This window comes from Tachyglossus aculeatus, unplaced genomic scaffold (genome assembly GCF_015852505.1).
Source record: "Tachyglossus aculeatus isolate mTacAcu1 unplaced genomic scaffold, mTacAcu1.pri scaffold_213_arrow_ctg1, whole genome shotgun sequence".
Classification (NCBI taxonomy): domain Eukaryota; kingdom Metazoa; phylum Chordata; class Mammalia; order Monotremata; family Tachyglossidae; genus Tachyglossus; species Tachyglossus aculeatus.
This window is the reverse complement of record NW_024044929.1, coordinates 21238-45926: the sequence shown is the minus strand read 5'-3', so window position 1 is coordinate 45926 and position 24689 is coordinate 21238. Positions and strand designations below refer to the sequence as shown.

Sequence of the window (24689 nt, the reverse complement as noted above, 5' to 3'; positions counted from 1 at the left end):
GAACCCTTCAAGATCCCCATCACTTCTTCTTCGAGGCTTACCCTGGCAAATTAAAATTCTTTCCTCGGGGGGATTGAGAGCCGAGTTCATTAGTTCCTTGCTATAAGCATCTCCAGGGAATGTCTCCTTTGTTATTTAAAAAGCCCTCCCCATCTACATTGAGAAGAACTCGTAAAGGGGCTGAATTTTGTCCCTGTAAAATAAGGGCTGGGGGAGAAAGGAATAATGTCAAATCTCCTTTCTGTGACTGTTAGGAAGCAGCTTGCTTTTTCCAGTCTCAGTTATCCTGTCTTTCCTTCCCTCTAGAACATACGTTTCTCCATCCCCGCTGGTAGGCTGCCAGGAAGGGTGTCCCCCAGGACCCCGACTCCTCTCCCCTCCGCAAACCGATGGAAGTAGCAGCAGCAGAAGGACGAAGATAAGGGAAATTCTGTCCTGCCTGGCAGGGCACCACAAAAATGGGAAGAGATTTGGGCTGTTTAAATGGAATACAATTCTTCTTGAGAATAGGGAGAAGGTCGATTCGGATTTTCAAACGAACAAACCGAATATTCAGTGGGAAAACTCTGACCAAAACCATCGAGAGTGTCAGAAAAGTAAGTACACGTTCCTCCTTAAGTACCTCGGTCCTCCCGAAATCTGATCTCTGCTGTTTTTTCCTGTCCCACATCTGACCTTTCTGATTTGGTCGGGGAAGGAGATAGCGGCAGTTGGAAAGGAATCAGCTGGATTAGTATTTTTGCTGGCTGGATCGATCTCTGAGGATTTGGTATTGGCCCGTGCCTCAGGTGATCTGTTGCCCCTGACAAATGTTTCCTTTTCACCAGGCATATCCTCGCCTGGAGCCCTGCTAGGGATACATTTGATGGTTCTCAGCTCTTGGATACCTGGATTCTAGCCCCACCTCTACCTGGAGATGGCTGACGTGACTGATGACTTCCCTGAACCTGGGTTCAAAAATCCGTGTGAATTCCTCGATAGCTAATTTTTATTGCTGATCTCTCCCATTAGATTGTAAACTCCCCACAGGTGGGGTCTGTAGTCTATTGTTGTGCTCTGTATGCAGTAAGCACTCAATAAATACCACCGACTGATTGATTTTACTTCCTAGGAGCCTATGAGAGCGTTGTGTACAGAAAAGGTGCCCAATAAAAGCTGATGAGGATTGGTTTAATAAAGACAGCCAGAGCGATGGTAATGATTCGGTCCAATGAGAGAAATAGAAGCATTCCAACTGCTTTCTTTGAGTTTCCCTTTTTAGCCTCTCTCTTCATTTAATCGTATTTATTGAGCGTTTTCCTTTTTCAGAGCGCTGTATTAAGCGCTTGGAAGAGAATAATATAACAATAAACAGAAAACTTCCCTGACCAACTTCACGTCTGCTTCCTTTCTCATCCTCAGTTGTGACCCCGGAGGAAATCCAGAGTCAGCGATGAAAAATCAGACCTCAGTGACCGAGTTCATCCTTCTAGGGCAGACACACACTCCAGACTAGAAGATGGTCATCTTTTTATTCCTGCTACTCAGTTACCTGTTGAACACCACTGGGAACCTGACCATCCTCGATCAAGCTCTCATCCTATCCCGTCTGGACTACTGGATCAGCCTTCTCTCTGATCTCCCATCCTCGTGTCTCTCCCCACTTCAATCCATACTTCATGCTGCTGCCCGGATTGTGTTTGTCCAGAAACGCTCTGGGCATGTTACTCCCCTCCTCAAAAATCTCCAGTGGCTACCAATCAATCTGCGCATCAGGCAGAAACTCCTCACCCTCGGCTTCAAGGCTCTCCATCACCTCGCCCCCTCCTACCTCACCTCCCTTCTCTCCTACAGCCCAGACCGCACCCTCCGCTCCTCTGCCACTACTCTCCTCACCGTGCCTCGTTCTCACCTATCCCGCCGTCGACCCCCGGCCCACCTCATCCCCCGGGCCTGGAATGCCCTCCCTCTGCCCATCCGCCAAGCTAGCTCTCATCCTCCCTTCAAGGCCCTACTGAGAGCTCACCTCCTCCAGGAGGCCTTCCCAGACTGAGCCCCCTCCTTCTTCTCCTCCTCGCCCACTTCTCCATCTCCCCCATCTTACCTCCCACACAGCACCTGTATATATGTATATATGTTTGTACATATTTATTACTCTATTTATTTATTTATTTATTTTACTTGTACATATCTATTCTATTTCATTTTGTTAATATGTTTGTTTTTGTTCTCTGTCTCCCCCTTCTAGACTGTGAGTCCACTGTTGGGTAGGGACTCTCTCTATATGATGCCAACTTGTACTTCCCAAGCGCTTAGTACAGTGCTCTACACACAGTAAGCGCTCAATAAATACGATTGATTGATTGATCCTCACTCTCACCCTACTGGACTCTGCACGCCAATGTACTTTTTCCTCCAGAATTTCTCCTTCCTAGAAATTTCATTTACGTCGGTCACCATTCCCAAACTGCTGGTGGGTATTTCGACCGGGGACAGGACCCTTTCCTATAATGTTCGTGTCATTCAGTTGTTCTTCTTCATCTTCCTGGGGACGACGGAGTTTTTGCTCCTGGCCGCCATGTCCTATGACCGCTATGTCGCCATTTGCCAGCCGCTGCTCTACTTGACCATCAAGAGCTGGAGAGTCTGCACCCTGCTGGTCCTCTGCTCCTGGCTGGTCGGCTTCCTGATCATCTTTCCGGGCCTAATCCTGGGTCTCCAACTGGACTTCTGTGACTCAAACGTCATCAACCATTTCACCTGTGACACTGCCCCCATGCTGGAAATTTCGTGCACTGACACGCAATTATTAGAGAAGATGAATTCTATATTTGCAGCTGGGACACTCCTGGTCACTCTGGCACTAGTTGCTGTGTCCTACACGGCCATCATCCGCATCATCCTGAGACTGCCCTCCACCCAGCAAAGAAAAAAAGCCTTTTCCACCTGCTCCTCTCACATGATCGTCATCTCCCTCGCTTATGGAAGCTGTATATTCATTTGCATCAGGCCATCCCCCAAGGAAGGTTTAGACTTCAACAAGAGAGTGGCAGTGCTAAATACCTCCGTGGTCCCCATGCTGAACCCCTTTATCTACACGCTACGAAACCAGCAGGTGGAGCAGCTTCACAGACTCCGTCCTCTCCTGGTTCTCCTCTTACCTCTCCGGTCGTTCTTTCTCAGTCTCTTTTGCAGGCTCCTCCTCCCCCTCCCATCCTCTTACTGTGGGGGTTCCCCAAGGGTCAGTGCTTGGTCCCCTTCTGTTCTCTATCTACACGCACTCCCTTGGTGACCTCATTCGCTCCCACGGCTTCAACTATCATCTCTACGCTGATGACACCCAGATCTACATCTCTTCCCCTGCTCTCTCCCCCTCTCTCCAGGCTCGCATCTCCTCCTGCCTTCAGGACATCTCCAAATGTTGCCAATTTGCACTTCCCCAGCGCTTAGTACAGTGCTCTGCACATAGTAAGCGCTCAATAAATACGATTGATGATGATGATGACGTAGCCAAGAAGGTGATTTTCTTTAAGAAAAAATAAGAGGCTTTGATACTTGTTTGTGATTCTGTAACAGAAAACGAAATTAAATGGCCAAAGCTTTCCTTGGTGAGGATGGACTGACACCTCCCCCTCAGGTCTTCCTTCCTCATCATCTTTTTCTATTTCCACTCCCAAGTCTGATCCGCTCACCACTTTGTCCACTAGACTTGCCCCATCCCTTTCGGCAACACCTTTAGAACTAGTTGTAGTTCTAAAGTGTAGTGTAGATCGTATGAGTAGTAGAATAATAATTGTGGTATTTATTAAGTGCTTACTATGTGTCAGGCACTATACTAAGCGCTGGGGTGGATACAAGCAAATCGGGTTGGACAGAGTTTCTGTCAATCAATCAATCAATAAATCGTATTTATTGAGAGCTTACTGTGTGCAGAGCACTGTACTAAGCGCTTCGGAAGTACAAGTTGGCAACATATAGAGACAGTCCCTACCCAAAAGTGGGCTCACAGTCTAGAAGGGGGAGACAGAGAACAAAAACAAACATACTAACAAAATAAAATAAATAGAATAGATATGTACAAGTACAATAAATAAATAAATAGAGTAATAAATATGTACAAACATATAAACATATATACAGGTGCTGTGGGGAAGGGAAGGAGGTAAGATGGGGGGTGGAGAGGGGGACGAGGGGGAGAGGAAGGAAGGGGCTCAGTCTGGGAAGGCCTCCTGGAGGAGGTGAGCTCTCAGTAGGGCCTTGAAGGGAGGAAGAGAGCTAGCTTGGCGGATGGGCAGAGGGAGGGCATTCCAGACCCGGGGGATGACGTGGGCCGGGGGTTGATGGCGGGACAGGCGAGAACGAGGTACGGTGAGGAGATTAGCGGCAGAGGAGCGGAGGGTGCGGAGTGGGCTGTAGAAGGAGAGAAGGGAGGTGAGGTAGGAGGGGGCGAGGTGATGGAGAGCCTTGAAGCTAAGGGTGAGGAGTTTCTTCCTGATGCGCAGATTGATTGGTAGCCACTGAAGATTTTTGAGGAGGGGAGTAATATGCCCAGAGCGTTTCTGGACAAAAATAATCCGGGCAGCAGCATGAAGTATGGATTGAAGTGGAGAGAGACACGAGGATGAGAGATCAGAGATAAGGCTGATGCAGTAGTCCAGACGGGATAGGATGAGAGCTTGAATGAGCAGGATAGCGGTATTGATGGAGAGGAAAGGGCGGATCTTGGCAATGTTGCGGAGCTGAGAGCGGCAGGATGTGGTGACGGCATGGATGTGAGGGGTGAATGAGAGAGCGGAGTCGAGGATGACACCAAGGTTGCGGGCTTGTGAGACGGGAAGGATGGTAGTGCCGTCAACAGAGATGGGAAAGTCAGGGAGAGGGCAGGGTTTGGGAGGGAAGACAAGGAGTTCAGTCTTGGACATGTTGAGTTTTAGGTGGCGGGCAGACATCCAGATGGAAATGTCCTGAAGGCAGGAGGAGATGCGAACCTGGAGAGAGGGGGAGAGAGCAGGGGCAGAGATGTAGATCTGGGTGTCATCAGCGTAGAGATGATAGTTGAAGCCGTGGGAGCGAATGAGGTCACCAAGGGAGTGCGTGTAGATCGAGAACAGAAGGGGACCAAGCACTGAACCTTGGGGAACCTCCACAGTAAAAGGATGGGAGGGGGAGGAGGAGCCTGCTAAAGAGACTGAGAATGAACGACCGGAGAGATAAGAGGAGAACCAGGAGAGGACGGAGTCTGTGAAGCCAAGGTCAGATAGCGTGTTGAGGAGAAGGGGTTGGTCCACAGTGTCGAAGGCAGCTGAGAGGTCGAGGAGGATTAGGACAGAGTATGAGCCGTTGGATTTGGCAAGCAGGAGGTCATTGGTGACCTTTGAGAGGGCAGTTTCCGTTGAATGTAGGAGATGGAAGCCAGACTGGAGGGGATCGAGGAGAGAGTTGTTGTTGAGGAATTCTAGGCAGCGCGTGTAGACAACTCGTTCAAGGAGTCTGACAGGCCACCACAACCCCCACTTCATTCATTCATTAAATCGAATTTAATGAGTGTTTACTGTGTGCAGAGCACTGTATTAAGTCTTGAGAGAGTACAATATAAAAATAAACAGACACATTCCCTGCCCACAAAGAGTTTACAATCTGGGGGGGGAGGCACACTTCGATATAAATAAATACATAATTGATCTGTCCATGAATGCTGTGAGTCTTCGATGGGGGTGGGTAAAGGGAGCAAGTCAGGGAGAATTGGAAAGGACTGGGAGAAGTGGAAAGGAGGGCTTAGCCAGGGAAGGCCTCTTGGAGGAGTTGTGCCTTCAAAGCCCTACTAAATCGTATCTCCTCCAAAAACCCTCTCCTGACTTAGCCCTCACTTCTGTGTCACCTACAGAATTGGATCCTAACACCATAAGCACTTCGATATATAACCATCTGTAGATAATCTTAACGTCTCTCTCCCTCTTTAAATTCCTTGTAGGCAAGGCTCATGAGAACCTACTCTACTGTGTTGTACTCTCCCAAGTGCATTGTACAGTGCTTTGCTCTCTTGACCCCACGTCACCTTCTAGTTATCGCCCTATCTCCCTCCTATCATTCCTTTCCAAACTCCTTGAACGAGTCGTCTAAACGAGGTCCCTCGATTTCCTCAATGCCAACTCTCTCCACGACCCCCTCCAATCTGGCTTCCGTTCCCTACATTCCACGGAAACTACACTCTCAAAGGTATGACCAACTTCCTGCCCAATCCAACGGCTCCTACTGTATCCTCTAATCCTTCTCGACCTCTCAGCTGCCTTTGACACCGTGGACCACCCCCTTCTCCTCAGCACTCTACCCAACCTTGGCTTCACAGACTCTGCCCTCTCCTGGTTCTCCTCTAATCTTTCCGGCCGTTCATTCTCAGTCTCTCTTGTAGGCTCCTCCTCCCCTTCCCATCCCCTTACTGTAGGGGTTCCTCAAGGGTCAGTTCTTGGTCCCCTTCTGTTCTCTATCTACTCTCACTCCCTTGGTGAACTCATTCGCTCCCACGGCTTCAACTATCATCTCTACGCTGATGACACCCAAATCTACATCCCTGACCTTGCTCTCTCTCCCTCCCTCCAGGCTCGTATCTCCTCCTGCTTACAGGACATCTCCATCTGGATATCTGTCCGCCATCTAAAACTCAACATGTACAAGACTGAATTCCTTATCTTCCCTCCCAAACCCTGCCCTCTCCCTGACTTTGCCATCACTGTTGACGGCACCCACCATCCTTTCCGTCTCACAAGCCCGCAACCTTGGTGTCATCCTCGACTCCGCTCTCTCGTTCACCCCTCACATCCAATCCGTCACCAAAACCTGCCGGTCTCACCTTCGCAACATCGCCAAGATCCGCCCTTTCCTCTACATCCAAACTGTTACCCTGCTCGTTCAATCTCTCATCCTGTCCCGACTGGATTACTACATCAGCCTCCTCTCCAATCTCCCATCCTCGTGTCTCTCCCCACATCAATCCATAGTTCACGCCGCTGCCCGGATCGTTTTTGTGCAGAAACGCTCTGGGTATGTTACTCCCCTCCTCAAAAATCTCCAGTGGCTACCAATCAACCTACGCATCAGGCAAAAACTCCTCACTCTTGCCTTCAAGGCTCTCCATCACCTCGCCCCCTCGTACCTCACCTCCCTTCTCTCCTTCTTCAGCCCAGCCCGCACCTTCCACTCCTCTGCCGCTAATCCCCTAACCGTGCCTCGTTCTCGCCTGTCCCGCTGTCGACCCCCAGCCCACGCCCTCCCCCTGGCCCGGAATGCCCTGCCTCCGCACATCCGCCAAACTAGCTCTCTTCCTTCCTTCAAAGCCCTACTGAGAGCTCACCTCCTCCAGGAGGCCTTCCCAAACTGACCCCCTCCTTCCTCTCCCCCTCCTCCCCTTCCCCACCCCCCCGCCTTACCTTCTTCCCCTCCACACAGCACCTGCATAAACATATATATGTATATATGTTTGCACATATTTATTACTCTATTACTGTATTTATTTGACTTGTACATATTTATTCTATTTGTTTTATTTTGTTAATATGTTTTGTTTTGTTGACTGTCTCCCCCTTCTAGACTGTGAGCCCGCTGTTGGGTCGGAACCGTCTCTATATGTTGCCAACTTGTACTTCCCAAGAGCTTAGTACAGTGCTCTGCATACGGTAAGTGCTCAATAAGTACGAGTGAATGAATGAATGAAAAGGAAGCGTTCAGTAAATGTCATTGACTGAGTGTTTGACTGATTGATAATTGTAGCAGCAAAAAAAGTAATAATAGCAAAGCAGCAGTAGTGGTAGCAGAAATGATAACACTAATAGAAGTAGTCATAGTAGATATAGTAGTGATAGGAGCAGTATACGTAATAACAGAAATAATAGAATGAATAAATGAATGAATATTAATTAATTATTATTATAGTATTTGTTAAGCGCTTACTATGTGCCAGACATAGTTCTAAGCGCTGGGTAGATACAAGGTAGTCGGGTTGGACACAGTCCCTGTCCCACATGGGGCTCACAGTCTTACTCCTCGTTTTACAGATGAGGTAACCGAGGCACAGAGAAGTGAAGTGACTTGTCCAAGGTCACACAGCAGGCAAGTGGTTGAGCGGGGAATCTCCCTGAGCACTCAGTAACTTGTTCTGATCACTCTATTTTTAAATATATTTGATTTCTATATCGCCCATTAGAGTGGAACCTCCTCGTGGGCTGAGAATTTGTCACATGTGTCTTACCAACCAATTTCTACTCACATCAAATGAGAGATCCTCTCTGTTGGCTTTTGGACTGTCATCCTGCAATCTTCCCGATACCAATCTATTCTCTTCTCCCAAGCCTCCTACCCAGACTGTGGCCTTTCCTCCTCCCAAGCAAACCTTCCAAACGGACCTCGCTGGCGATCCTGCAATATTCCATATCCTACTCCCTTCCCGCTCCAGGAAGCACTCTGCCCTCTTCCCTTAGCCAGAACACTTCAGAACCTTGCTTCAAAGCCAAATGTTACTTCCTTCAGGAAGCCTTCCTTGATTGATAGCTCCCTTTCCTGGTTGGGATGTCCCATTAGCCACTTTCACTACCTTGTGCATTTCTTTTTTAGTCGTGTACCTGTAAGTTTTGTGAGTGTGACTGTGACTCGTATTTGAATGACTTGCCCGAGGTGATCAAAAGACCAGTGACAGAGCTGGGACAAAAACCTAGATAATCGACTGTCTTTTCCACCTATGGCAGACAAGGTAACTCCTTCTCCTCCAAACCATTTTTCAATCCCCACCTTCACCATGATGGATCCCAGAAAAAGGTAAAATGGGGTTAAGTAACCTCTAGGTCCCGTGGAATGTAATCTATCTCGTTTCTTCTGGCATTTGATAAGGACTTACTATGTGTGAAGTAGTCAGTCAGTTAATCATAGTTATAGAACACTTACTGTACGCAGAGCACTTTACTAAGCGCTTGAGGAAATACAATACAACAATAAGCAGACACATTCCCTGCCCAATACGAGCTTACAGTCTGAAGGGGGAGAGAGTCATTAATAAATAAAAAGCACTGTTCTAAGCCCTGGGACAGATACGAGTTTATCAGGTCCCTGTCCCACATGGGGCTTACAGTCTAAATTGGAGGGAAGAGGTTAATCTTGATCAGTGCCAAGTGTTAATCTCACATGATGTTAGCAGAACAGTGCTGCCTTCTTCGTTTCTGTAACAGGAAAGAGTAACTGCTCTGCGAAGAGAATGGTGATATCATTCACAGGAAAAGTGAACTCAACTTCGAAAAAAACAAATGTCATTACTGTACATATATTTAATATCTCCTTCCTGTCTTCAAACTTGAGGGCTGTTGGAAGTGATCATAGATCGTAATGAACGATCCTGGGCAGCGATGAATCTCTCTTTCTCCAGTCACCCAGAGGCCATGGAAAAATCAGTAGGGAGTGAAGAAGGGAAAGAAAAGAATGTATGTCTCATGTCATTACTCTCGTACTACAGCCCAGCCCACACACTTTGTTCTTCTAATGCCAACGTACTCATTGTACTTTGATCTCTCCTTATCTAGCCGCTGACCTCTCGTCCACGTCCTGCCTCTGGCCTGGAACGCCATCCGCTTTCATAATCGAAAGAAAATTACTTTTCCCACCTTCAAAGCCTTATTGAAGGCACATCTCCTTCAAGGGGATTTCCCTGACTAAACCCTCATTTCCTGTTTTCCCCCGTCCCTTCGGAGTTACCCTGACTTGCTCTTTTTATACATCATGCCCCACCAAGCACCACAGCACAGCACATACGTATATACCTGGAATTTATTTAAATTAAAGTCCATCTACCTCTCCAGACTGTAAGCCCGTTGTGGGCAAGGAATGTGTCTGTTATATTGTTGTGTTGTACTCTCCCAAGCCTTTAGTACAGTGTTCTGCTCGCAGTAAGTGCTCAAAAAGAACGATTGTTCGATTGAGGTGGACATCTGTGTAACCTGACTCCCAAGCCATATATCTCAGTACTTTGGACAATTCCCACTTCCCCTGCTTCTAGATCCAGCACTGGATTGTGTGGAATCAGAGGGACAGAAATATCCAATGATATTCTAGATAGCGAGATGAGGATGTTCTCGTGATACTCTAGATTGTATCGTAGAAAGGAAGTGCTAACTGTAGTCCAAAATTCTGACCCAAATCAGACCGTCCCTCTGGAGCTTTCTACCATTTCGTAACATTGGAGCAAATGGAAGGAGAGAGAAAGGAGGGAAAACATACATCTTTTTCTGGAAACTTTTCTGGGGCTAATTTGGGCTCTCGGACGCACGCCCCTCCCCACCCCCTACCCCAGGATAAACCCAGTGTCTCTGCCCTTCCTAGGGGAACAAATTAGCCAGGGTTCTACAGGCTGAGTCCCAGCAGCCCTCGCCTCGCCTCTATGCTCTGAGCACCTGTTTCTGCTCTCCGTTTTGTTTCCCAAGGGCACCAGTCTCTGTTGTCTGCCATCGTGGTTAACGGCATAGATTCATTAGTGCTCCCCGCAGCTTCGCGCAGCTCAGCTGTGGCTCCTCGCCCCCTTTTCCCCAGAACCCATCGCGAACAGAGCGGATAAAGCCCTCCTGACTCTCGGCCTTCAGAGCCTCTCACCTCCCTGCTCAGTAAGTAGGACTGCCTCATCCGGACAAACCATGATCCACCCTGATGATCCCGACAGCGTTGATATGGCCCCAAAGGCAAAAGTCGACAGGGTCCTGGATGAGTTCTGGGGAAAACCGGCGGGATGTTCCTCTGGGATTCCCCACGACCCTCCAACACCATCACGCAGAGATTTTAGTTGGGTGAGGTATGTTCAAGAGGTGGAACTAGACTGAAACACAAAATTCTCTTCTGTCTCTGCATGCCTAGTCAAAGTCCCGAGAAAGCCATCGGAGAGAGTGGGAAAATTGTGTGGTCATTTCTTGACACAAGAAAGACTTTCCCTTTCCTCCACCTGCCGTTCTGCAGGTAATAGATCTGAATGTTCTGTCGGTGCACTCATCAGTCAAACAGTAAATTGATTAATCAATAGTACGAATTTAGAACCCACTCTTAAATAGTCAATCAAATCAAGCCATAGAATTTACTAAACACCTACCTGATTGGTGCAGAGCACGATTCAGAGATTTTGGGAGAGTAAAGCAAAGTTAGGAGAGTCCGGACCTCGGAGTCAGAAGGACCTGGGTCCAATCACGGCCCGGCCACTTTTTTGTTGTGTGACCTTGGGCAAGTCATGTACTCAGGTACATCATCTATAGAATGGGGATTAAGACTATGAGCTCCACTGGGACATGGACTGTATCCAACCTGATTACCTTGTATCTACCCAGCGCTTATCACAGTGCTTGTGTCATAGTAATTGCTTAAGAAATACCATAAAAAGTCCCTGTCCTCAAAGAGTTAACAGTCTAGCGAGGGGGATTGTAGGGGAGAGGGATTAATTCAGAGAAAAGTGTTGGTAAAGGAGAGATTGAAATTAAGGACAATAAGATAAGGAAAGAGGCTGATGGGGTAGATAGTTCAGACACTGCCGCCTACTCTTCTTTGGACACTTCACTCATTCAATCGTATTTATTGAGCGCTTACTGTGTGCAGAACACTGTACTAAATGCTTAGAAATTCGGCCACAAATAGAGACAATCCCTACCCAACAACGAGCTCACAGTCTAGAACGGGGGAGACACAGCACTTGTAGATTGCAGCTAGTGTTGGTGAATGACAGTAACCTTATGAAGGGCAGGGAGTATGTCAGTTATTGTTATATTATACTCTCCCAAGCGCTTAGTACAGTGTTCTGCACACAATAAGCCCTCACAAATACGATTGAATGAATGAACGACTGAATGAAGGAAGGGAGAGAGCAGGGGTTCACTGCTCCTTGGTCTCTCCACCTGGTTCACAGGCTGCTTCTGTGCCAGCCCTCACTTCCCCTCTCCCTTCTGCTGCATCTACAGGTCCACTCAACGAGAACAAGCAACCACGGAAAACGGCACCGGCGTGACAGAGTTCATCCTCGTGGGGCTCACCGATGACCCCCACCTGCAGGCTCCTCTCTTCTCTATCCTTTTCCTCACCTATGAATTAAGCGTCACCGGGAATCTGACAATCGTCACCCTCACCTTGCGGGACTCCCGCCTCTGCACCCCCATGTACTTCCTCCTGCGCAGTTTCTCCTTACTGGAGGTCGCCTTCACATCTGCCAGCATTCCCAGATTCCCGGTCACCAATGTCACCGGAGACAGAACCATTTTCTTTTCCAACTGCTTCACTCAGCTGTTCTTCATCATCTTTCTGGGGATGAAGGAGTTCTTCCTCCTGGCCGCATGTCCAACGACAGCTACGTCGACCTCTGTCAGCCCCTGCCCTACACGACAGTCATCAGCCGGGGCTTCTGAGCTCTGCTGGGCCTCTGCTACTGTCTGGCTGGGTTCCTGGTCGTCTTTCCGCCAGTTTTCCTCCATCATGATTTCTGCTCCTCCAATATCATCAACCACTTCATCTGTGATTCTTCTCCCATGCTACAGCTCTCCTGGTCGGATACCAGGTTCGTGGAGCTAATGGCTTTCCTCCTGGCCTTGAGGACGCTTCTGGTCACCCTGGCTCTGGTGACCGCGTCCTACATAGCCATAATCTGCGCCATCCTGAGACTGCCCTCAGCTCAGCAGAGGAGCAAGGCCTTTTCCACCTGCTCCTCACACATGGTCGTGGTCTCCGTGACATTTGGCAGTTGGCATTTGGCATCTTCATGTACATCAAACTGTCCGCCAAGGACAGGGTGGAACTGACCAAGGGGGTGGTGGTGCTTAACATTTCTGTTGCCCCCATGCTGAACCCCTTCATCTACACTCGGCGGAACTAGCAGGTCAATCAGGTCTTCATGGCCCTGGTGCACCCAGTGGGGTTTTCCTCCAGGAAGTGAGGGGTCATTTGCGATAAAATACCATAGGAAAATCTGCAGGAGTCGCAAAGGGTCGACCACAGAGATTCGGTGCCTGTACATTAGCCTCATCTGCTGCCTGACAAACAGGACCTGGCCATTCTCTAGCCCTCCGTGCGCCCGCACACCCGCCCTCCTGTAAATCCCTCCCTTGGCCAGGTTCCCCCTAGAACCCCAGCCCTTCTGTCCTCATCCATTTAGAAGGGAATTTTGCTTTTTCACTCCACATGATAGAGAGGTTCCGAGTTTTGCTCGGCAGGGAGGTGCCGAAGCTGTTCGAGTATCACAGGTGCAGTGTGTGTGTGTATGTGTGTATGTGTGTGTGTGTGTGTTTCTAAGTCTCCTTCCATGTCCTAGGTAAGTGAATGCTTGCACCTTGATCTTTGATGTCACTTGATGTCACTGGTCATCCCCGGAGGGGAACCCAAAGGCTCACCACCTCTCGCTACTATCCTATTGCTCTTACACTTGCTACTATCCTCTTGCTCTCCCCATCTCATTCTTACTTCCTCTCATTTCAGCACGTATGCATGGGTAAACATTAGATTTAATTATAGTGATATATTCTTATTTTGTCAGGCATTTGAGCAGTCATTAGAAAACCAGTGTAGCCTAGTCGATAGGGCAGAAGCCTGAGAGTCAGAAGGACCTGGGTTTAATCCCGGCTCTGCCACTTGTATGCTGTGTGACCTTGGGGAAGTCGCTTCTCATCTCTGTATCTCAGTTACCTCATCTGTAAAATGGAGATTAAAACTGTGAGCCCCATGTGGGACAGGGACTGTGTCCAACATAATTAATTTGTATGTACCCCAGCGCTTACTACAGTGTCTGGCACATAGAAAGCACTTACCAAAAAACCATAAAAAACAGCATTCCAATCTCTCTTATTTGTTCTGCTTCCTTCCTGATCATTATTCTTACTTTGACTCCCACTCTTTGGAAATCATTTCTCTCTGTCTCTCCTATTTGATTGAAAATGCCTGGATAGCAGGAACTCGGTGTCTTTATTTAGTTGTGCTCTCCCAAGCACTTAATACAGTGCCTAGAATTCAGTCAGCGAGCAGTCACTAGATTCCAGTTGATTGATTGATGAATTTCTTAGCCCTCGGTATGCCCTCAATAAATGCAAACAAATTGATTGAAGGATTGCTTTGCACTCAGTATGTGCTCAATAAATGTCGTCTGATTGATGGATGGACTGTTCTGCACTCTCTAGGCTCTCAATAAATACCATGAGATCTTTGAGCAGTCGGTGCTTAACAAATACCATTGAATGGTTTATTTGCCAGTTGAGTAAATAATTGCTAGACCTGACATCCTATTTGGTCTGGACGGGAGCATCTCGATACGAGAGTGGAGGTTCTACAAGGGAGCTGAGTTTCAGGGAGAGATGCAGGGAGCACTGAGCCCAGAGAAACTCAGCCCAATATTTCGCCACCTCTGGACCTGACAGAAGGGAGAAGGGAGATCCCCATTGTTGCATCTTGCTTACTCTCCTCTTAGTTACCTGGACTAGGGATTAATCGTTCAGAATGGCTTTGGCTGCTCCCCATCCCTCCGGATATGTCTCCAGTCCGAGTATTAAACGTTCAGTTAGAGCCACCAAAGCATCTACCATTCAGTAGAGTCTCCCGACACATCCCTGGAGATACTTTCATTAGTTTTACAATCGGTCCCCATGTGCCCACTGGGAACCAAGGAGAATAAAACCCCCTCTTCCTCCTGCAGAAGGTAGAGAAGTCCATCTCCTGTCGCAGGGGTCTAAATGGTCTCCCCTACTGTTAGCCTGCTCCATCCATCCTCTGCCCAGAAGTGAAGAAAGGCCTTTCCATCTTCTCCCATAATTGTAGTGGTCTCCATCACATACATCAGCTGCATATTTATGTCCATAAAACTTTCCACCCAGGAAAGGGTGGACCTGACCAAAGGGGCAGAGATGTTCAACTCGAACACTTCATCTACATCCTGCAAAACAGTAGGTGCCCCGGGTTGCGTTTTCCTCTGGGAACTGTGATGAGGCAGGGTGAGAAGGAGAAGTCAAGCAACACGGGGGCCACAGTATTCCAGTCAATCAACTGATGGCATTTATTGAGCACTTACTGTGTGCTTACTGAGTTAAGCTCTTGGGAGAGTACAGTACAACGAGATGGTAAACACGTTCCCGGCCTACAAGGATTTTACAATCCAGAGAGGGAGACAGACATTAATAGTAATAATTGTATTTGATAAGCACTTACTATGTTCCAAGCACTATTCTAAGCGATGTGTTCTAAGCGCTGAATAGATAACAAGGTAATCAATCAATCAATCGTATTTATTGAGCGCCTACTGTGTGCAGAGCACTGTACTAAGGGCTTGGGAAGTACAAGTTGGCAACATATGCAGACAGTCCCTACCCAACAGTGAGCTCACAGTCTAGAAGGGGGAGACAGAAAACAAAAACAAACACATTAACAAAATAAAATAAATAGAATAGATATGTACAAGTTTGTCCCCCATGGGGCACACAGTGTTAATATCTATCTTACCGATGAGGTAACTGAGGCACAGAGAAGTTAAGCTGCTTGCCAAAGGTCGCATAGCAACAAGTGGCAAAGTCTGGATTAGAACCCACGTCCTCTGACGCCCAAGGCCGTGCTCTTTCCACTAAGCTACGCTGCTTCTCTAATATAATAGCATTAATATAAAAAAAAAATTACTGATATGTACCTTAGTGCAGTGATGCTGAGGGTGTGTGATGATTACATGCTTAAAGGGTGCAGATCCAAGAGAATAGGCCACACCGAAGGTTCTGCAATAAAACATCAAACATTTTAAGCTTTTATTGGAATCACCTCAATCCTGCTGTTTGAATAATTTGATCAAACACTGGCTAGAAAAACTAGAATACCAAGGCTTCAAACTCCATCCTCATTTGTAATCTGTAAAATGGGGACAAAATGCCCATTTCCTAGAGTTCTACCTGAGCAACCAGTCTGACCTGCCTGCATCTACACCATTAGTTTTCCAGTCTCTCTTCCTCAGTGAGGTGGGAGCTCCTTGTTGGCAACAAACATGTCTCGACCAATCAATCAACCAATAGTTTGATTGAGCACCAACTGGATGCTAAACTCTGTACTGAGCTCTTGGGAGAGGACAGCAGAGTTGGTAGACACAATTCCTGCCCTCAAGAAGTTTGTAACCTAGCAGGAAAGGCAGACACTACAATTGATTACAGGTAGGAAGAGGTAATAGAGAATAAAGATGTGAGTATGTTTAAACAGATTCTTAGGTGACTTGGGAATAATAAAGTGACAGTTGGTGGAATGAGAAATCAGGGAAGAAATTAATTGGATCCAGCACGTCCACTGAAGTTTCCAAGTGGTTAATACAGTACATTGCACCGTGAACAGAATGAAGGAGATGTGTCGAGGATAATACCAAAGTTATGGTCTTGTGAGACAGGGAGGATGTTATTCGAACATATATATGTAATCCAACATATACACATGAGTAGTCAGGAGGGAATAAATAAATCCATATGTGCTGGAATTGGCTGAAGGAATGATATGGCTCTGGGGAGTGAGAAATTAATTGGAGAAAGCTTGTTGTAGGAGATGAGATTTTAGGAGGGTGGTCAACGTGGGAAGACTTGTGGTTTGTCTGACATGGGAAAGGAGGGAGTACCAGGTCTCTCCGTTGCTCAAATCCTTCCGACTGTTGACCATTCCCGTCCACATCAAGCAGAAACTCCTGACCATGAATTTCAAGGCTATCTCTCAGTATTCCTGCTCTTCTGCTTATGCATTCTCTTCTCCCACCACAACCATTTTCACTCTTCGTGCCTTCCAAATTAACCTAATAGCCGTGCCTCATTTTCAACTCTCCCATCGCTGAACCCGGCTCCATGCCCTTCCTCCTACCTTGAACAACCTCCCATTTCATACCTGACAGACCACTATTCACTTTAAAGCCCTTCTGGAATCCTTCTTCCTCCAGGAGTCCTTCCCCACTTATTTTTCTTTTACCGAGGCCTCATCTTCCTAATTACTACCTCAGCCCTTATTCAATCCAAATTATCCATAACACATCTGATCGTATCAGTTTAGTCTCCCTCAGGTACTCTCTCAGCATTTTAAGATGAGCCATCTCTAGCATATATGACTTTATTTAAACCCATCTTCAGCACTTGCATATTCATTTTTATTCAAATGTACATTCAATTATTTAAACTGACCACTCTAGTGGTAAATTATTATTGCGTTCGTTATTATCATTATTGTTATTGTTATATCATTATTATTATCATTATTGTCTACGCTGATGACACCCAGATCTACATCTCTGCCCCTGCTCTCTCCCCCTCCCTCCAGGCTCGCATCTCCTCCTGCCTTCAGGACATCTCCATCTGGATGTCCGCCCGCCACCTAAAGCTCAACATGTCGAAGACTGAGCTCCTTGTCTTCCCTCCCAAACCTTGTCCTCTCCCTGACTTTCCCATCTCTGTTGACGGCACTACCATCCTTCCCGTCTCACAAGCCCGCAACCTTGGTGTCATCCTCGACTCTGCTCTCTCATTCACCCCTCACATCCAAGCCGTCACCAAAACCTGCCGGTCTCAGCTCCGCAACATTGCCAAGATCCGCCCTTTCCTCTCCATCCAAACAGCTACCCTGCTAATTCAAGCTCTCATCCTATCCCGTCTGGACTACTGCACTAGCCTTCTCTCTGATCTCCCATCCTCGTGTCTCTCTCCACTTCAATCCATACTTCATGCTGCTGCCCGGATTATCTTTGTCCAGAAACGCTCTGGACATATTACTCCCCTCCTCAAAAACCTCCAATGGCTACCGATCAATCTGCGCATCAAGCAGAAACTCCTCACCCTGGGCTTCAAGGCTCTCCATCACCTCGCCCCCTCCTACCTCACCTCCCTTCTCTCCTTCTACAGCCCAGCCCGCACCCTCCGCTCCTCCACCACTAATCTCCTCACTGTACCTCGCTCTCGCCTGTCCCGCCATCGACCCCCGGCCCACGTCATCCCCCGGGCCTGGAATGCCCTCCCTCTGCCCATCCGCCAAGCTAGCTCTCTTCCTCCCTTCAAGGCCCTGCTGAGAGCTCACCTCCTCCAGGAGGCCTTCCCAGACTGAGCCCCTTCTTTCCTCTCCCCCTCGTCCCCCTCTCCATCCTCCCGTCTTACCTCCTTCCCTTCCCCACAGCACCTGTATATATGTATATATGGTTGTACATAGTTATTACTCTATTTATTTATTTATTTATTTATTTTGCTTGTACATTTCTATCCTACTTATATTATTTTGTTGGTATGTTTGGTTCTGTTCTCTGTCTCCCCCTTTTAGACTGTGAGCCCACTGTTGGGTAGGGACTGTCTCTATGTGATGCCAATTTGTACTTCCCAAGCGCTTAGTACAGTGCTCTGCACATAGTAAGCGCTCAATAAATACGATTGATTGATTGATTGATTGATTGATTGTTGTATTTGCTAATCGTTTACTGGATGCCAGACACTGTGCTAGGTACTGAAGTACGTACAAAACCATCAAGTCAGACGCAGTCTCTGTTCCACACTAAGACCACAGTCTAAATTGGAGGTAGAATAGGTATCAAATCCCCATTGAATAGCTAAGGAAAGTGAGGCAGAGATTCGTTAAGTGACATGCCCAAGGTTACACAGCAGACAAGTAGCAGAGCAGGGATCAGAACCTGGTTCCTGTAACTTCCAGGCCTGTGCTCTTTCCACTAGCCGACAATGATTCTTCTTCTCATACCTTCCTTCCTCATTAGATTGAAATATTCTTAAGGACAGGGGACATGTATATTTACTGTATTGTATTCACTCAAGAATTTAGCGCCTTTCAATAACCACCAGGTAAATACCACTGACAGGTTGGTTGTATAAGAAATAGTACAGCTCACTGCTCCCAGGAGGCCCTCATGGCTAATACTACTGCAGTATGTGATCGTCTATTTAAGCCCTTACTTTCCCATAAATATATCTTCCTATTTTATTCGTAATTAATTTTGTTTCTCTCTCCCTCTTAGATTGCAAACTCCTTGAGGAGAGACCATGTCTTCCGCCTCTATTTTTTATTTTTATTTTCTCAGCGTTTAGCACAGAGGTCTGGACACCGTATGTGCTGTTGATGGATTGGGATTATGTGTTTTCCTCCTAGAAGGGCTTGAGAAAGAACTGGTTGCTGTGAATCCCCGAGGGCAGTCGCTGGGGAGGACCAGTGTTGATGGAGTCAGAGAGCGGGGCCCAGACAGAAGGTCCTGATGTAGGGTGGGGCAGCACCGGGCTGATGGATGAACCTCTACCCTCCCCAACGCTAAAGATGGAGTCGCTGCCCCTTCCTGGAGAAGAACTCAGCCAAGGTCTCCAGACTGGGTCCCTGCAGTCCCTGTTTCATCTCTAAGTGCTGAGCCCCTGAACCTGTCCTCCGAAGTCCCCTCGGCCCCGTTCTCCACGGGCCCCAGTCTCCGCTGGACACCACCGAGGATAACGGTGTAGACTCATTAGTGCTCCTGAGCGCTGCTCCCCACTGCCCTGCTGTAACTCCGGGCCCCGGTCCGGGGAGCTGATCACAAACAGTGCGGATAAAAACCTGGCTGTCTCCTGCCATGACAGCCTTCAGAGTCACCCGCCTCCCCGCACGGAGAACCGGGTCTGTTGCTGTGGCTGTTGGAATCCGGGCCACGAGTAGCTTTGAAACTTCTCTTCTGGCCACCGTCCCCTGTTGCTCTTGTCTTATTTATGATTGCCTTTATGGTTCCATCGCCATCCTTCTGCTTAATTATGATTAGATAATAAAGTTTCCAGGGACCGGGTTTAATTCTTCCTTGGGTTATTTTCCCAGTGTTTAGTGCAGTGCTAGGCGCTATTGCTCCTCCTTGCTCCGGTGCTGGAGGAGGGAGGGGACCTCCTCTCTGTGATCTCTAAGTGTCTTTCCCACTCCCCGAGGGTCAGGAGCGTGGTAAGGTCACCTGGGATGAGCCCTGTCACTCTGGGATCTGAATCGGATTTGGTCTCGGAAGTGCCGTGGGGGCAAAGTGCGGGTAGCTGACCTTCAGTTGGCCTGGGGCAGACCCCTCAAGAGAGGGTCTACTTAATGACGAGCCACAGGGATGGAGCGGGGTGTCAGAGGGAGAAGGCCTGGATGTGGCAAGGTTGGAAAGTGCTCCCTGGTCCCTCCTCTCCCGTCCTCTGGTGCAGTACCAGCAGGCCTGCTTCAAGGGGGACAGAGCGAGGCCTCCAGAGTTCACCTTCTGAGTGTCGCCATCACGAACCCGATCACGGGAAAGTAAGTCTGTGCCATACTCATCTCATCTCTGCTCTTCCTAATTTCATTCTCTTCATCTCCAAAGCATATGTGGAGCTCGTTTGAGCTGACTCGTGTGGCTTCGTCGGCTCTGGAACCCTCACAGGCATTTTTCTTGTTATTAGGGGCGACACTGGACATGAATTATCAATATTATTTATTATTATCATTATTATCATTGTTGTTGCTCTAGTTGTAGTTGTTGGTGTTGTTGTTATGGCACTTACTGAGCACTTGGGTAGATGAATGGCATTCATAGCAGATCCATTCCCTGTCCCACACTGGACTCAAATCTCATCCGCACTTTACAGTGGAGAAAACAGAGGCCCAGAGAGGCGAAGGGATTTCTCCAAGGTCACAAAGCAGGCAAAGGACGGATCTAGAATGAGAAGCCAGTCCTACGTTCTGACCCCTAAACTACCCAGCCTCTTTTATGTCTTTCAGTCCAGCAAAGGAGGCCACTGGTCTGGGTAAATCAGGTGAACGTAAGCCACTGACATCTCCCCGAACGGGCGTTAGGGGTGGCTCCTGGGTAGACCTTACCCCCACCCTGGAGAACCGGGCGCCCTGTTAGCGGAGTGCCCAGTCAGGTCAGCCTTCAGTTCTCGTCTGTGATGTACTGTCTTCACTCTTCAGAAGGAGGCAGAACAGCCTAATGAAAAGAGCACGGGATTGGGAGTCCCGCCTGGCTTCTATTCCCAACTCTCCCTCTGGTTTATTGGCTAACCCTGGGCAAACACTTCACCACGCTGAGCCTCAGCTTCCTCCTCTATAAATGAGGATAGGATAGACTTTAAATACCCCTGAGGGATATAAATTGGGTCTGATGTGACCATCTTGAATCTAACTCAGCACTTCAGGTGGTGCTTAGCTGTGTGCTAAGTGTGCAGGGCACACTTTGTTAATGCTGTAATTGATTCATCCATTACCCAAGATAATTCATGGATTGGGTATAACCACCGCCCGATAGGAAAGGACACCAGAGAAGTGAAGAAGAAGATATTGTATAACCAGGCGTAGGAGGAGGAAGGAGAAGAGGGAGGGGGGATAAGGAATACAGAAGAAGGGAGGAAGAGGAAGAAGGGGAAGGGGAAGAGAAGAACGAGAAGTAAAAGGAGAAGAAAGAAGAGTAAGAGCTGTAGAAGGAGAATGAAAGGGGTAGAGGAGGTAAAGGAGAAAAGTCATAATGAGATGAGGAAGAGACAGTCAGTCGATCGTATTTATTAAGCACTTACTGTGTGTGGATCACCGTACTAAGCATTTGGGAAAGTACAATATAACAATATGAGACATATTTCCTGCCCACAATGAGCTTACAGTCTAGAGGAGGAAACAGACAATATAAATGAATACAATTACAGATACGTATATAAATGCTGTGGGACTGGGAGGGAAAATGAATAAAGGGAGTAAGTCAGGGCAATGCAGAAGGGAGTGGAAGAAGAGGAAAGGAGTGCCTCTTAGAGGAGATATACCTTCAATTAGGCTTTAAAATTGGGGAGAATAACGGCCTGTCAGATATGAAGAAAGAGGGCATTCTAGGTCAGAGGCAAGACGTGGGTGAGAGATTGACGATGAGAAGGTACAGTGAGAAGGACAGCATTAGAGAAGCAAAGGTGCGGGCTTGGTTGTAGAAGGAAAGTAATGAGGGGAGGTAGAAGAGGGCAAGATGATTGAGTGCTTTAAAGCTGACGGTAAGGAGATTCTGTTTGATGTAGCGGTGGATGGGCAACCACTGATAATTCTTTAGGAGTGGGGAAACACCGACTGGAAGTTTTTGTAGAAAAATGACCCGGGTGGCAGAGAGAAGTGTGGACCGGAGTGGGAAGAGGAAGCAGGGAGGTCATCAAGGAGGCTGATACAGTAGTCAAGACGGGATAGAATAAGTGCTTGGACTAATATGGCAGCAGTTTGGATGGAGAGGAAAGGGCGGATTTTATCGATGTTGTGAAGGTCAAACTGAAAGGATTTAGTAATGTATTGAATGTGTGGATTGAGTGAAAGAGAGGAGTCAAGGCTAACGCCAAGGTTACAGGCTAATGAGACAGGAAGGATGGTGGTGCCGTCTACAGTGATGTGAAAGTCAGGCGAAGGACAGAGTTTGGGTGGGAAGATAAGGAGTTCTGTTTTATACATGTCAGGTTTGAGGTGATGGTAGAACATCCAAGAAGAGATGTCTTTAAGACAGGAGGGAATACGAGACTGCAGAGAGAGAGAGAGAGAGAGAGAGAGAGAGAGAGAGAGAGAGAGAGAGAGAGAGAGAGATGGGCTGGAGATGTAGATTTGTGAGAAGGAGGAGTCAGAGAAAGGGGAGGCTGGAAGGAGGTAAAGGCAGGTAGTGGACCACATTTCTTGCCCTGTTTCCAAAAGGCCCCTCTAGGCTGCATGGATCAGGGCAACTGGATATGATTATCCCAACCAGGCAGTAGCAGACAGACGAGAAGAAACAGTCGAAAGAGCGAGGAATAAAGAGGTGGGATCCAGACAGATACTTGTTGCCAAAGGAACCGTGAACTTTCAGGGAAGGCTGGCCTCACCCGTACCGTGGGCTAAAGGACCGGCACCTAGGAAAGGTCGATGCCATGTCCTGGAGCAGAATCCAGGGGATTTCCCTATGCCCTTCCTGGCCAAAATATATATAGTTTGGTTGTGCAGCAGCCGGAGCCTGAACCACTGACCGTCCAGGGGAGGGGGAATCGCTTGTTGTTTGGTCCACGGGCTCTTCTCCCCGTCTTAGGCTCTTCCTGCACCTGCCCTCTGCTCCCCCATCTCTCCCTTTGCTCCTACAGGTTTGGCTAACGCCACCAATCAACCATGGCAAATGGCACGAGGGTGGCCGAGTTCATCCTCTTGGGGGTCACAGATGACCCCCACCTGAAGGCTCTGATCTTCCTCCTCCTCTTCCTCACCTACGCATTAAGCATCACCGGCAACCTGACCATCGTCACCCTCACCCTCCTGGACTCCCGCCTCCACACCCCCATGTACTTCTTCCTGCGCAGCTTCTCCTTGCTGGAGATCACCTTCACATTCGCCTGCATTCCCAGTTTCCTGGTCACCATCGTCACCGGAGACAGAACCATTTCGTTTTCCAACTGCTTCACTCAGCTGTTCTTCTTCATCTTTCTCGGAGTGTCGGAGTTCTTCCTCCTGGCCTCCATGTCCTATGACCGCTACGTCGCCATCTGCCGCCCGCTGCACTACACGACCGTCATGAGCAGGGGTGTCTGCACCCTTCTGGTCCTCTGCTCCTTTCTCTTCAGTTATCTGATCGTGTTCCCACCGGTTGTGATGGTCACCCGGCTAGACGTTTGCGACTCCAACATCCTCAACCACTTCCTCTGTGATTCTTCCCCAATGATGGGGATCTCGTATACAGACACACGCTACCTGGCGCTGATGGCTTTCCTCCTGGCCTTGGGGACGCTCCTGGTCACCCTGGCACTAATGACCGCGTCGTACACGGCCATCGTCCACACCATCCTGAGACTGCCCTCAGCTCAGCAGAGGAGAAAGGCCTTTTCCACCTGCTCCTCACACATGGTCGTGTTCTCCATCACGTATGGCAGTTGTATCTTCATGTATTTCAAACCATCCGCCAAGGACAGCGTGGAACTGACCAAGGGGGTGGCGGTGCTCAACACTTCCGTTGCCCCCATGCTGAACCCCTTCATCTACACGCTGCGGAACGAGCAGGTCAAGCAGGCTTTCAGGGCCCTGGTGCACCGGGTTGGGTTTTCCTCCAGGAAGTGAGGGCTCATCTGCCATAAAATACGACAGGAAAATCTGCAGGAGTCGCAAAAGGTCGACCACAGAGATTCGGTGCCTGTACATTAGCCTAATGCTTCATCTGCTGGCCGACAAACAGGAATTGGCCGTTCTCCAGCCCTTTGTGCGCCCCCGCACCCGCCTTCCCGGAAATCCCTGCCATCACCAGTTCTGCCTGTTACCCTAGACCTTCTGACCTCGACCATTCAGAGAGGAATGTTGCCCTTTCCCTCCATGTTATAGAGACGTTCCGAGGTTTGCTCTTCAAGTCGGTCCCGAAGCCGATGGAGTACCACAGGTGCAATGTGATGTGTGTTTTTTTCTCCTTCCCCTGACTCTATGTCCTTTCTCCTGCCTCGAGTTCCCTCACATTTTATACCTGCCAGACCACAATTCTCTGTCTTAAAAGCCCTTCGTAAATCCCTCTGCCTACATGAGTTCTTCCCCATTTAGTTTTTTTTTACTTAGGTCTTACCCTCCTAACTACCACCTCCGCACGTATTCAATTCCAATAACCCATAGCACTTCTGTTCCTACCAATTTAATCACTCCCAGTTAATCTCCCTTCAACTTAAATTGAGCCAACTCTAACACAGAAGACTTTATTTAAACCCATCTTCAGCACTTGTACACTCATCTTTATTCAACTGTGCATTCGATTATTTAATTTGGCC

General features: G+C 48.2%; 1 protein-coding gene and 1 pseudogene across 1 annotated transcript; both read left to right on the top strand.

The window, feature by feature from the left end:
• Positions 1-1432: 1432 nt before the first annotated feature.
• Positions 1433-3521, top strand: LOC119923659 (annotated as a pseudogene).
• Positions 3522-23061: 19540 nt separating this feature from the next.
• On the top strand, positions 23062-24000 carry LOC119923658 (olfactory receptor 6C75-like). Its single transcript, XM_038742981.1, has one exon. It carries the CDS (start codon positions 23062-23064, stop codon positions 23998-24000), a length of 939 nt encoding a protein of 312 aa, XP_038598909.1.
• The last annotated feature ends 689 nt before the right edge of the window (positions 24001-24689 follow it).

What these genes read in the sequence shown, in the direction of transcription:
- LOC119923658 (XM_038742981.1), top strand. Translation starts at nt 23,062, where the DNA reads ATGGCAAATGGCACGAGGGTGGCCGAGTTCATCCTCTTGGGGGTCACA.